Source organism: Bombus terrestris, chromosome 16, assembly GCF_910591885.1.
Source record: "Bombus terrestris chromosome 16, iyBomTerr1.2, whole genome shotgun sequence".
NCBI lineage: Eukaryota > Metazoa > Arthropoda > Insecta > Hymenoptera > Apidae > Bombus > Bombus terrestris.
The window spans coordinates 2,959,735-2,974,923 of NC_063284.1; the positions used below are offsets into that span (position 1 = coordinate 2,959,735).

The following is a 15,189-nucleotide window of genomic DNA, read 5'->3' on the forward strand; positions in this document are numbered from 1 at the left end:
TAATTAACTTTGTCGTTAATTCATGAATGCATGATGTTTCCAAATATAATAGTATATGTCTAAATTGCCAAATGTTTGCCATAAAAACATAGAAAAATAATTTTATAAATCTATTTCATTCTTTTGTATTTTTTACTTGGGAACAGAAACTATAGTTAATTAACAATTAATTTTAATTTTAATTGTTGTAATTAAAATTTTTAAAAATAAGACTACTAGATTTGTTTCATACTCACATCCAATACCACGGAATGCATTTTTCATCCGGAGGACCACATCTGTGCTGACCAGCAGTGCAATTAGCTCGACATGTCTTTCCATCTTTGTTTAAGATAAACTGATTCGGGCAATTGCATTTGTATGACGTGACACCAGGTTGACCGTATCCTTCTAATAGATAGGAACTTGCGGGTGGTGAAATTAAACACAAGTGAGAGCAACCACCATTATTCTCAATGCAAGGATTGTTATAGGGCAGTTGTCTCAGAGGGTGGTACGCGTGGATATCGTATGGTCTGTGAGTAGTATTTCTAAGGACTCGCAAATTAGCTCCGGAAAATTTGTCTGCTCTGCTGATTGCCTTTAGGTTCCAGTCAGTCCAGAAGATAAAGTCATCGAATACAGTAATGGCAAAGACATGAGGTACTGCAGACCCGGAAAGAACTTTCCGCCTATTGTGACCTTCTAAGTCAGCAAATGCAATGTAATCTAGATGAGCATCTGCATAGAAGATTCTATCGGTGAAGTAATCGATGGTCAGAGCGTTAGGCCAAGCTATATCATCCTCCCAAGTGAGAATTCTTGTGAAGTTACTGCCGTCCATTCCCATTTTGCCTATGTAAGCCTTAAAATTAGAGGAATTATTTTGTTAAGTGTAATATTTCATAGGCTTCATTTATATTTTGTAATTGAAACTGATTTAAAATTAATGAAAATCACCTGAAGGTGCCATGAAGTGAAGTACAGGTATCCTGTGCCAGGATGAACAACAATAGCACGTGGGTCAGCTATGCCAGTTAACAGAGTCTTTCTGTTGGTGCCATTAAGCTCAGCAACATCCAAGTGTTTAGCATGGCGGTCAAGCCAGTACAGTTTCTTGCCTACCCAGTCAATTGCTATTCCTTCCAAACCAAGACTATCGTGTCTAATGATTGCTTCTTTCTCTCCTCCTGCAATAGGTGCTCTGCAAAAAGATATCACATAAAGAGATTAGAGAATTATTCTGATCACTTTTTAAATAATATAGCTTCGTGAATTTACCTGAAAATTGTTTTAGCAGTAACATCACAGAAGTAGAGCATTTGTTCAGCGTAATCAGCATCCAGAGCAACAACATTGATAAGATCTTGATGCATCAGGCTATAGTTGGAAGCATCAATAGACATATTTCTAACATAATACTTGTTTGTGAAGACAATCCAAGGTATGATGTTGTCTCTTCTCTTGCAAGTATGCTCGTCAGCAGCACGTTCATACCAATAATGGTTACACTTGCAGTAAAAGCTCCCTGGTGTATTTTGACACTGCTGGCTACAAACTTGTGGCGTCTCCATACATTCGTCTATATCTTCACAGGCTTTTCCGTCTTCCAAGAGTCTGTAACCTGGATTACATTCACAATAGTAACTCGTTGGCGTGTCGATACATTTGTGAGCACATTGATTCATTTCCACAACAGCACATTCATCTATGTTACAGTGAGCAGGTTCGTCACTCTCGTCTGCACAATCGGGTTCCTTATTGCAGACTAATTGCGCGTCGATACAGTTCCCATTTGCACACATGAAGTCCTTTGGGTTTGGACAGGTCATGCTCTTCGTCTTTGGTGCTATAAATGGAAGAAGAAATAATTTAATACGTCATTAAACATTTTGTAAATAAAGTCAACGTATTAGTATCTTTTTAGGTTAATTTATTTCTTAAAGTGAAATCTTATTTTAAGAACTATACGATAATATTATATCACTTACGACATCCATCTTCGTCGGAATGATCACCACAATCGTCCTGACCATCGCAATGAAACTGCTTCCTGATACACTTAAAGTTATGACAAGTGAACTCTTGGCTAGTGCAAGGCTTGTATCTGGAGTTACAAAACTTTCCTTCATCGCTACCATCACCACAGTCATTGTCATGATCACACAACCAATTCTTATTCAAGCAACGACCATTGTCACATGTGAATTGATTCTCAGCACAAGGTGTTGGAGTGGGACAGTGGTGCAAAGTCACATTTTCATCAGCTCCATCTACACAATCTGGGTCCCCATCACACAGCCACTTCTTTGGGATACACTGTGCCCTGTTCCACAGCTTATTCGCAGTACAGGTAAATTCGGTCTCCTCGTCACACTTTCTCTCATTGCATTGGTGACGTTCATCCTCATCAGATCTATCTAAACAATCATTATCCCCATCACAGATGTAGATTCTAGGTATACAATTGCCATTATCACAAGTGAACAGATCTCCAAAGCAGGTTCTGCCTTCTGATTGACAATAACCAGGTGGTTCATCACTGCCATCCAGACAGTCATCGTCTCCGTCACAGTACCAAGTAGCTGGAATGCATCTATGGTTGGGACACCTGAAGGAGCTTTGGGGACAAGTTCTCTGAGCACAGTGCAGTGGATTTTCATCGCTATTATCCCCACAATCGTTATCCCCATCGCAAAGCCAATACGGCTCCACACATATATTAGTTTTCTCACATTTCAAGTGGTTAGGAGGACACGTGGTATTCCTAGGACAGCGTTCATGAGTCTCATCCGAAGTGACGTTGTCCTTACAGTCGTTAACGCCATTGCAGACCTGTGATTGTGGGATACAACGATAGTTGGCGCAAGTGAACTCTCCAGGAGCGCAAGGAGGATACACACAGCCCTCCTCATCGCTACCATCGCGACAGTCATTCTCGTGGTCACATTTCCAGGTTCTGAAGATGCACCTGCCATTGTTACACCTGAACTCATTGGGACTGCACGAGTGATAAGAACAATAGTTGGTATCTTCGTCAGAACCATCACCGCAGTCGTCATCACCATCACACGCCCACATTCTTGAAATGCACCGGCCATTTCTACAGGCAAACTTACTGGAGTCACAGGTTACGTTCTTAGGAACACACATTCTGTCCTCGTTCACCAGTCTACTGTTATCGTCACACTTACATTCTGCTGAGCCGTTTATTCCTGGATGACAAGACTGATCACAGCCACCGTTTGAAATATTACAAGGATTTACCTTGCACTGTTGCCTAGCTGCTGAGTAGATATGCAAGTCTCTAGGCGAATCCTCCAAACGTTTCACCAATTCTACCTTATTTGCACCAGTGTGTTTCTCGGCCCGATATACACCTCTTAGCTGAAGATCCGTCCAGAAAATGTACTCTCCGAAGACTGTTATAGCAAATGGGTATATCGTAGCAGAGACCAAGATCTGACGATTGTTTCCATCCAACTCTGAGCGTTCTATCTTCTCTCTAACTGCATCCGTCCAATAGAGCATACGATCTTCATAATCGATTGCCAAGCCACTGGGTTGAGAAAGATCTTTATCTATGATAGCTTTCTTCAAAGAACCTGCCATGGTGGTCCTGAAAATTTTCCCAGATGTTCCAAAGCGACCCCAGTCAGTAAAGTACAAAGATCCATTACAAGGATCGACTACTATAGCTCTAGGTCTATCCACTCTGGCAATCATCACAAGATTCGACCCATCCAGATCCATTGCGTATATACTATTGTTGGAGGAGTCTGTCCAGTAAACTTTTTTTTGCGTCCAGTCATAAGAAATGCCCTCAGGATTGATTCCTTTGCTGATCAACGTGTGAATCTCAGAGGAGGAAGGATTATCTGCCTGCATCCAAGCTATCTTGGCCCAAGGCCTGATCTGGGTAAACAATAGCTTCTTATCCCGATAGTCAAAGTCCACGCCTACTACGTTGGTCAGATTTCCAATCGAGTTAAATGGTACGCTAGTATTCTGTGGGTCCAGACCAATGGCTCTAATTTCTGTCCTCGTGGCGAACACCAGATATTCCTCCATATTCTCGCAGTTCTTACCATCCGCCGCTAGCTTACCAACCGCACATTCACACTTAAAAGGAACTGTACTTTCTTTAGGCATAGCAAAGCAGAGTTGCGCACAGTCTGCGTTTCCCTCTGACGAACAGGGATTCATTGGATCTGGCGGTTGACTTTTTTGATCGAACATGACAATATCTCTCAATTTGGGAAGATTTGACCTCACAATCGTTGGCATACTAAAGTCACTTTGTTTACTAGCCTTGAACACTGTGGCTAGATTTCTATCCACCCAATAGACATAGTCGCCATAAATGGCTACACCCATGGGATTGGGTAAGTTTCGCCTGATAATTTGACGGCTTCCTCCGGTGTAAGAGACTTTTTGAATGGTGTCTTGTTTAGAGTCTACCCAATAGACATCGTGTGTATCAGGATCGATTGTTATGTCACGTGGAGTACTGATACCAGAAGTAACTATAGGTGTCCAGTTGCTTCCATCTAGATAAGCCTTGCCTAATCGTGGGTACTGCCCATAGTCTATCCAATAGAGATACTTTTTAATGGGATTCACAGCTAATTCCCTAGGGGAATCTGTGGTCTTCTTTACCAATACTTTCCTGTTGCTACCATCTAGCTTGCAAACCTCTACATAATTGTCATGAGGGAACACGTTGGTGAAATACATATTACCAGCTACCCAGTCAATAGCGAGACCTCTAATGCCATTTGAACCTATTCCTTGTTTTACAACGTGTTGCAACTCAGTGCCATTTGGTCTAACGCGAAATATTCCATTCCACATTCCACGATTGAATTCTACCCAGTAAATCCAATTGCCAGCACTGTAGACATCTACATGGAGGATATGGTGACCCACTCCGGCGATTGGTACCATTGCTTCCTTCGCGTCTTTCAGGCTGTACCCTCTGGCAACATCCAGTTGGGTAACCACTGCGAAGCTCTTGAAGGGTTCACAGGAAGTGTCGTTAACTTTACGGTATTCCATGCCACAAGCACAGACCCTGGTGCCTCCAGAAGCTGGAAGACAGATCTGTTCACAACCGCCATTCCTTATAAAACATGGATGATCTCCAGTGACGCGTTTCTTGTAAATTGTCAAAGTTTTCAACTCAGAGTCGTTGTCGATTATTGTAGTAGGATTACTTCCACCAGGTAGGTCTACTCTTTCTATTTTATCGTAACTAGGATCAAGAAGGTATAGCTTATTGTCGTGAACAGCAAGTGCTTTCGGCAATGCTATGTTCTCCGACACAATGGTTCTCAGATTTCGTCCATCCGTTGAGATTGCCGTAATTCTGGCTGGGTATAGTGAACTGAAGTAGATAGTCTTGCTAGGTATATCGATCGTGATAGCCTCTGGTCTTCCTACATTATCCACCAAGATGATAGGGTTCGTACCGTCCATGTTTACCCTTCCGATCTTCATCGGGATACCAAAGCTACCATCATCTACCCAAAATATGTGTCCTTCAAGAGGGTCAACGCACATAGCCTTTGGCTTCGCTACAGACGTCTTATTGCCATCATTGACCAGTACTATCGTTCTATACCTGATCTTACCATCTACTTTTATGGCCTCTATATTGGAAGCATATTTGTTTCCGATGAACAAATTTCTTCCTAACCAATCGAATGCCATCGCAGATGGCGCTCCAACGATTCCACTCTCGCCAGTAGGATTGGGGAACTCTGTTCTGTTGCCACCATTATAAGGAGTCGTGTAAATAGTACCATTCTCATCATCGTCATCCTTAGTTTGTAACCAATATATCATTCTTTCCTTTCTGTCGTAGTCTATAAATTTACCTCCTTCGACTCCAACAACAGGAGTTATGTAACCAGTCTTAGTGCTTCCTGGTATCAGAGAGACGTCCACAATTTGAGAACCTCGTAGGACCATCAAATAAGGCATTTCCTCTTCCGTGCATTGTCCATTGTACTGTAACTTGAATCCAACTTGGCATTTACACGTGTATCCTTGCGGGTTGGTTGGAGATAACAGACATAAGTGAGCACAGGTGGCGTTTGCGCAAGGATTCGGAGTGATGGGCTGCAGTGCGGGATGATTTACATGTATTGACAAAGGCTGAGATATCAAGTGAGATACTACTGTTTGATTCACACCGTAGAACTTGTGAGCTGATAATACCCTGTTCAACTGTCTATCTGTCCAATACATGGTATCCTCGAATAAGGTTAAAGAATGAGGATGCAACAAATAATGGGACCCAGCCAGTACTTGAATCCTTTTAGTTCCATCATAAAGACAAGTGTCGATGAAATCAAACTTACTGTCAGCAAAATATATTCGTTTGTTTGCTATGTCCAAAGCAAGACCATTTGGCCAATAAATCTTGGTATTAATAATGGTTGATCTATTGGTACCATCCATACCAATTCTTTCAATTCGAGGATTTTCTCCCCAGTCTGTCCAGAAGAGCCATCTTGCTCCAGGACTAGGATCCAGGCACATTCCTCTGGGTTGAGTAATGTTTTCTTTTACTAATATCATTCTATTTGTACCTGTTTCCTTGACTACTTCAATGGTGTTCAATTTAGAATCCAACCAATATAGGTTTTGACCTATCCAATCATATGCAAGACCTTCCACCAAATCCAACCCGGTTGAAATCACATCCACAGGATCGCTATTTCTGTCCAATCTAGATATTTTCTTTAATTTCATGTCTGACCAGAAGATGGTGCCTGTGTGCATATTACTAGCAGTTGCAACAACGTTCTCCACGTTGATCGGCACTCTTTCCAATGCTTGCTCTTGTAGATCAGCCACAAGAATAGTATGCCTGTTAGATATGATCAGGAATGCAGCACTGCGATTGAACGCCTTGCAAGTATGCTTATCTTTCTCTAAAGTATATCCGTCAACACAGCCACAATAGTAGCCACGTTTGATGTTAACGCAGGTTTGAGAGCAGCGTCCTGGAGGCTCACATTCGTTTACATCCTGACAATCATAGCCATCCTTGCCAAGCTCTTGTCCTGGAGGACACGTGCATTGCTTTCCAAGAGGTGTCTGGATGCAATGGTAGCTGCAGTAAGCCCCTCTGCACTCCTCGAAATCGCATGCTGGACCCTCATCCGCGCCATTAGGGCAGTCAAACTTGCCATCACAGACGCTGCTTATATTCACGCATCTGTCAGTCACGTTTGGACATTTCCATTGCTGCGAGTCGCATTTAAATTCAGGCGCAGTGCAAGCATGCAATTCAGTGTCTTCGTCAGATCCATCCCCACAATCGTCTTTGCCATCACAGATATACGCCTTGAACACACATTTCTCGTTACGACACTTGAAAAAACCTGGCTGACAGCCAACCTGGCCGCAAGAGGCCGGCTCGTCAGATACATCTGGACAATCTGCAGTCCCGTCACAGTACCAGCTTCTTGGAATGCAAATCGCTGAGCTAACACACTGGAATTGTTTGTCGGTGTTACATTGATCCGGTGCTAGGGATGGACAACCTACTTCGTCACTACCGTCGTTGCAATCCGATATGCCATCACATTTGTAAGAGTCAAGAACACACATCTTTTGGTCAGCACACGTGAACTGAGTACTTAAACAAGTGACTGGCGGACAATCCATCTCATCCTGCTGGTCGAAACAGTCATTGTCACCATCACAGACCCAAGATCGTGGAATGCAATGTCCCGATCTTGGACATGTGAACTGGAAGTAGGAACAAGTCTTCGCGACACAGAATTCTCCCTCGTCAGAACTGTCTCCGCAATCATTTTCAGAGTCACACTTCCAGGTATTGGGTATGCATCTATTGTTATCACAGGCGAATTGATTAGCACTGCAAGTTACATTTGGACAATCAGCTTCATCACTGTAATCCCCACAATCGTTCTCAGCATCGCAACGGAAGCTCATGGGAACACATTTACCCGATTTGCATTGAAATTCGTTAGGAGCACAGGTCGGTTTGGTGCAATTTCGCTCGTCGCTGTTGTCCAGACAGTCGTTCTCACCATCACAGACCCAGGCGTGTGCCACGCACCTTTGGTTAGCGCAGGTGAAGTCCCAAGTATTAGGACAGGCTTCTAGAGGTGGTTCAGCTTCCGGATCAGGTGCACAGGTCTTGCCATTCGCTTGAATACGTTCACCGTAAGGGCAGCCACAGACTCTGGTTAACCTAGCAGTTCCGTATCTGTTGGTATTGTTTTGGGGAATAGCGAAGCACAATTTTTCACATCCCCCATTATCGACAGAACAAGGGTGATCCGGTAGAGAAGTCTGAATGTCACGACTGTAAACTTTTACTCCATAAAGCCTGTTTGTTTCAGGTTGACGTACGAGAATGGTTTCTTGCTCCCCAGTTTCCTTATGAAGTCGAATAATGGCATCCAATCGCCAGTCGGTAATGTACATCCACTGTTCATGAATAGCCATAGAGAAGGGATGTCTGATCAGTCTAGAGTTAACTGTTTGCACATCAGTACCATTCAGATTGGAATGTTGCACGTGATCTAGAAGAGCATCGCACCAGTACAATCTGTCTTTCGCGAAATCAATGGCCAAGCCATTGGGCCAGCCCAAGGTTAAATTTTTGAAAACCACTAAGTTGGAACCATCGGTATAAGCTCTACTGATGTTCGCAGGTCTATCCCACTCAGAGAAGAAGATATATCCCTGGTTAGGATGAATAACAATAGCCCTCGGTCGTTTCAAATTCTTTAGCAATGTTCTGCGGTAAGTGACGTTCCTGGTGCTCAAGACATTCAGTGTTCCTTTTCTGGAATCGATATAGTACAGATTCTTGGCAGCCCAATCAACTGCTAAACCTTCCACGCCTTCGTTCTGACTAGCTAACACAACATCCCGGCCTGTACCACTTTGGCGAACTCGATAAATCACATCTTGCAAAACGTCACTGTAATAGATGTACTGATCATGCGCGTCATAATCGAGACCAACGAATCTGGCTCTCCTAGAAACTACAGGCGAAATAGCATCACTGAATCCTTCCATTACAGGATCTAAAACTCTGCCTTTAATAAATCTTTGCTGTGAGTACATTAAGAACTCCTGGACCAAATTACAATTCCTCTGATCACTGGATAATCTCCAGCCTATATCACAAGCGCATCGATAGCCTAATCTGTTTTCTTGATCGCTAGCCGCAGTTACTATACACATATGTTGACAGCCACCATTGTTATTCCCGCAAGGATTGGAAACCGTTGGCTGAGTCAAAGGATGCAGAGCCTTTATAGCCTTTGCATCCCTCATTTTATAGACAGTATGAATAGTATCACTATCTGTTTTGTCTACGCTCATGATAGCTTGCTTCGTGCCATCTGTCCAGTAAATTTTATTCTCAAAGAGAGTCAGTCTCGTTGGAGACGGTGTCTGTTGCCCCCTAAGTACCATCACTCTGTTTCTGCCAAAATAATCGGCAGTCTCGATATAATCAAGTTGAGAATCACACCAGAAGATTCTTCGAGCAATTACATCCACGGCAATGCCGGATACTTTGTACGCTGCCTCAAAGACAATTGGGAAATCTGCGGTTCCGTCCATGTTTGCCCTTAGAACTTGTTTGTTATCGGCTATGAACATCAAGCCTACTGTGGGGTCCAGACCAATATCCGCTGGATTAGTCAGATTGGAACTTAGTGCGATTCCATGAAATCTTCCATCTAACTCCAGAACATCAATCTTTTGGACTACAGAATCTACTACGTATAATTTCTCTCCTATCCAATCCACCGCGATGGCGACTGGTCCCCATGAACTCGTCAAGTATATAGCAACTCTGGAGCTGGAACCTTCCCCATTTAAGGGTTCTGAATGCACTTTCTTGGTCTTCACATCACTCCAAAAGAGTAAGTCCCTGGAATAGAAGTAATCCACTCCGCTAGCTCCAGTTGTGTTGACGACAATAGTTCTATCTTCAGCACTAGAAGACATTCTCCAAACTGCTCTTTCTTGAGCAACTAACAGTTCCAGTTTCACACCAGGATGTTGCTGGGCTCGACACTTGTTGCGTGCCTGCAACGTGAAGCCTGGAGCACAACTGCAGGTGTAGGAACCTTCTGTGTTCTGGCATAATTGCTCACAGAAGCCCCATTCTGAACACTCGTCACGATCTACAGTGAAATGGCTATAAGAAGCTTGTCTAACTTTCTTGTTCATTTACAGAAAGATATTGATGTACCTATGCAAGTCGTTGAATCATTCGCGAGAACCCAGCCTGGAGGACAATAGCACACTCCTCCTGTGGGAGATGCTCGACATTTGTATCGACACAATAATGAAGTGCATATAACTGATGCTGTAAACAAAGAAAGCAAACAGTTATGGAGTTTCCATTTTCAATTAAATCTTTAGTATGTTGAAAAAAAGTCCAATGAAAAGGTAGAGTTGTACCTGATCTGAAGATCCATATTTTAGCGTACCAATTAAAACAGAAAAGGAAATAGATATTTTTATCCAAAAACTCATTACAGTGTAACTCATAAGTTTTACACAGAATAACGCAGCACATGTGAAATTCTTTTTATTGATTCCATTGATTATATTGGAAATAACCAGACTTTTCTTGCCTATGTTACCATGTGTTCCAATTTACAAGCTCCACGTAATATTTGATAAATATTACCAACGACTTTTATAAAGGATATATAACACTTACAACAAGTAGCTTCTTCGTCTGCTTTATCTTCACAATCAGACTTCCCATCACAAATTTGAGACCGATCTATGCAAAGTGGTTTCCCGTCAGGTGATCCCCTAGGACATACGAATTTGTTTGGAGGACAGGCGGTCGTGGTACATGACTTTTCATCTGATCCATCGTGGCAGTCCTTGTAACCGTCACAGACGTAGGATCTTGGTATGCAAAGTGAATTCGCGCAACGGAACTGGTTGATTGCACAAGGTTGGAAGTCTGAAAGTACCAAACTCTAATAATTCTGCGGTGATTCCCTTGGAATATAATAAATCCCTAATTTCACCAAACTTCTAGTCATAAAAGATTCTAAACATAACATTTTCTCTATACACGAAAAATCATTAAAAATAGAAAACTTTTGAACTAGAAACGTTATTAGTCACAAATTTTTATGTACAAAAAATCTTTAGATCTAAAAGATTCTTAAATACAAAAGAAATCCCAGCTTGAAAAATTGTACGTCTAAAGTAAGATAGAAAAATGAAACATACTGCATCCCTCCTCGTCACTATTATCTCCACAGTCGTCCTTGTAATTACATCTAGCTGATTGTTCAATGCAACGCTGCGTGGAATTACACCTGAACTGATCCAACCTACAGGCTGGCTTCGCATTGTTCTCGCATTTCTCCTCATCCCGACCGTTTCGACAGTCTAGGTAGCCGTCACATTTTTTCTCTTTTGGAATGCAAAGCTCTGGTGTCGAACCACCGCACCGGAAGTCATCCGGTTGGCATTTCCTGTAATCTTTTCAACGTTTCTAATTAGTAATCTGACTTAGCAATTTTTCTAATCATTTATATGACAGTACGATCAAGTTTTAGAATATTTTTTTCTCATTTTTTCTTTCCCTCATATTTTTATGCGCTATCTAACGATCAAATGAAGCTACATTATCATGCACGTGGTGGTAACGTGCTGATATGTATCTTCTATCATTAAATGTGATTCTATTATATGACTCTATTTGTGCTACATAAGAATTTTATTACTTTTACCTTGAGGAAAACAAAATTATGTAATTTAAACAATTAAAAGTTAATTATGCATTATTTTCGTTACTCTTACTGGTAATATATATTATATCTTTGTATTGAATAATTTTTACAAGTAAACAAATACTCACTGCAACCAGCTTCATCAGTCCCATCAACGCAGTCAACAGTCATGTCACATCTTTGATGGGGAGGTATACAGTAAGTCTTGTTGAAAATGTATTGACCACATGTGATCTGTCCGGCTTCACAGTCTGGTGGTGCTGCAAACAAATTCGTCGATCAGTCATTTTCCAATTATCCATCATTTTCGAATATATCAATAACTTTTTGACTAGTGTTTCTCATGAATTTGCTAATTAATAGTAATTATATCATTGCCATGCTGATGTCTTCTTCAGTTATTTGCACACTGCAAAAGACACAAAGATAAAACTGATCTAATGTATTGTTATCTGAATGCCATATATTATATGCAGCTTGATTGTTAAGTATCATCATGCTAGTTGAATTGGTAATATTAGCAGAGTCTCAAGAACGAAAAGAAATTGCAGAATCACTTTCTTGAAACATCTAGTAGCGATAGTTCTAATGAGGAGACACTTATCATGAAAAGTTTTATTTTTTGCTTTTCTATCATACAAAATTTGAAAATATGTTTCTCATACTTTGAAGCACTACAAATATCGGACGACTTCCAAATTTCCATTCTGAGAAATAATTATAAATTAAATTATATTAAATTTGATATAAAGGAAGTAGTAGCCTATTTGTTTGCCTACCAGTATATATTAGCAGCAATAAAATTAACTAATCATCAATTTATAGATTATATAATCCTATATATAACGCTTAGATTACTATGAACAAACTAGTGATTAAAAATCCAAGCACAAAACAGAATCATGGATTATATAAGAATATCGAATATAATAGCAATTTTTCATTGAACGTACTTTTTTCTTCAAGTAGCGCCGGAAATGCGCCAAAGAGGATTCGAATCTTCCTCCCGGAAGCGTCAAAATACCGGATGTACCAGTACTACAATTTTTACATTGAATTTAACCGGACGCGGATTTTACAAGCAACAATTTCAATCTTTCCAAACTAGTTTTAAAAATGCTGGAAATAATTAGAAGAAATCAGCTTTGTCGAATTTTGTGTAGATGTAGCAAATACTTACTGCACGATTGAAATTCATCTTCTGCACTTTCGCAATCTTTTTGATAATTGCAGACTAAAGTGCTTGGTATGCAGGTGCCGTCCATGCATCTAAAGCTATTGATGCCACAGCCGCTACCATCAGCTATTGAAAACAAGAAAAGAACAATTATTATTAACCTAAAGACAAATGAAAACAAAAATAGTTCTAGGTAATCATGCAGTTTGCTGATTTTTCTTAATTTCGAATTTTTTCATTTTCATTTTTCTAATATCTATCCAATGTTCTCTTCAGTTTAATTTTCGGCGCTAAAAAAAAATCCCTAGTCCTCTATAGGCTATCGTTCAATGGAAAATTCATTGGTGTAATAAATAATTTGGGTGTTGATATATTATTGGTTAATTTATAACGGGGAGGTCGTTAGGAATATACAAATTATTTCTAATCTAAAAGTAACGAATTATAGCAAAATAGGAATACTCATGACTTAATAACATGATGTATCAGTAGCGTGATGGGTGAAAGGTTCAATGGATGATGGCAGCTCCATCTCGAGATATATCGAAGTTCCCGCGCGAACGAAACGAGTCCCTTTCGAGGAATCGAAAGATTCCTTTTCTTTTTCCGCATTTCGTCCCGCGAGAACAGGATGATCAAAATTATAGCGTTCGATTCCTGGATAAACCTGTTTCCATAGATTCATAGATGAGATATGATCTATGGATCTAGATTCTGAACGAAATAAAAGGCCTTTGATACTATGTAATTATACTTCGTAATGAATGTATTCCGCACGAAGTGAAGGAAGTAATCTAGCATAATATTATAAATTAGAGTACATGCTCTCTTTAACTAGAAATAACCAAAAACATAACCAAGAAGTTGAAAAATTTTGTAAACGTAACATTACATGCCACAAATGTTTCAAATATCTTAGCGAAGATATAATTTTATCAATGAAACTGTCTAATATTCTCGTTAATTTGAAATAGTAAAACACAATCATAATAGACATTTCAAAATTTTATGAATTAAATATAATTGGTATAAATACGAAATTAAACGAATGTAGGGTAAATATAATTGAACAACGTAGATATCTAATGCCTTCTTTGAAAAATTTCTAGTTTACTGTACAAATCTAGTGAATATCACTAGAAAAGTTCTTAAAGCGATGAAAGTTGATTTACTGTGTGAAATATTAATGTGCGAGATGACAGTGTGATTAACTTAATTTAACATCGTTTAAGATATCGCTGATGAGGGATTTTGTTTAAATGGATCGCAGTAGAGTATGTCAGAACACCAATTAAGCGCTTGCTACTAACTTTTCTTTAAGCTAAAGAGCAGTGGGGATAGAGCAACGCAACGATTTCGAATTTTTTTCATTCAAACGGTTGACTTTCTATGAAATTTGTGGAACAAACGAGACGGGCTTCTCAACAGATGAGAACAAGCCCCGTTCCCAATGCATATTGCGTGCGTGAGCGCCATTATAATTACGAGTGCAATTACGAGGGCGCAAATTACAAAATTTTAACATAAGATATTTTCACGACGAATTGCTGCGACGTTATCTAATTCATGTATCTTACTTTCTTTTTATCCTTCACTTTAAGTTTCTTTGATATTCATAAAAGGCAATATTTTTTTATTCAATACACAACGCGTTAATAACAAATAAAAAGTTACCAGTAATTTCGAACGTTCCAAGCGTATGCAAAATAAATTTAAAAAGAGTAATAAATTTATTCTATAGAATTCCTGCTTGAAACTGTAGCATTCTAGAAAAATTTTATAAAAATCAAATTTTATTTCACAAAGTTCTATATATATACTTTATGAAGTTCAATTCCAGGATAATCCAAATATTTCAAATAAAATACCAACAATAACTAAAAAAAAATTACTAGTCCAAAATAGAATATATCAAGAATTCGTTACGGGGCTAAATTTCAATTGAACTAATTAATCGAAGAATTTTTATGGCGTGGGGTAACGAAAAAGGCAACACGAAGAAACAGAAAGAGTATCGTCCATGGATGGGAGATAGAACGGTACCGACTGGCACCGAACAGATAGAATCTCAACGGAATCTAGCTGGAATCGGTTATCTAGCACGTACCTACCTGCCGTATATGTGCATCCTTTCAAGGATAACATCAACAGGATGCTTAGCCTTTCTCGTTCGGTGACGTATACTCAATAATATTGGCTCTTACTGCCACAAAATTACAAGGACACGTCGCCATATAGGAAAATTTTTTTGGAACTCCTGTA

The 15,189-nt window shown here is 40.0% G+C and overlaps 1 protein-coding gene across 1 annotated transcript in view; it reads right to left on the reverse strand.

Annotated features, from left to right (window-relative positions):
* LOC100645971 (low-density lipoprotein receptor-related protein 2) overlaps nt 1-15,189 on the reverse strand; it is a 38,930-nt gene that overhangs the window by 6,499 nt on the left and 17,242 nt on the right. Inside the window, exons 2-10 of the mRNA XM_003403094.4 lie at nt 12,931-13,053; nt 11,879-12,010; nt 11,245-11,499; nt 10,715-10,969; nt 10,238-10,354; nt 1,971-10,169; nt 1,261-1,828; nt 940-1,183; nt 237-844 (exon numbers count right to left, since the gene is read on the reverse strand). Of these exons, the coding sequence (XP_003403142.1) occupies nt 237-844; nt 940-1,183; nt 1,261-1,828; nt 1,971-10,169; nt 10,238-10,354; nt 10,715-10,969; nt 11,245-11,499; nt 11,879-12,010; nt 12,931-13,053 (10,501 nt within the window). The remainder of the gene's footprint in view (nt 1-236; nt 845-939; nt 1,184-1,260; nt 1,829-1,970; nt 10,170-10,237; nt 10,355-10,714; nt 10,970-11,244; nt 11,500-11,878; nt 12,011-12,930; nt 13,054-15,189) is intronic.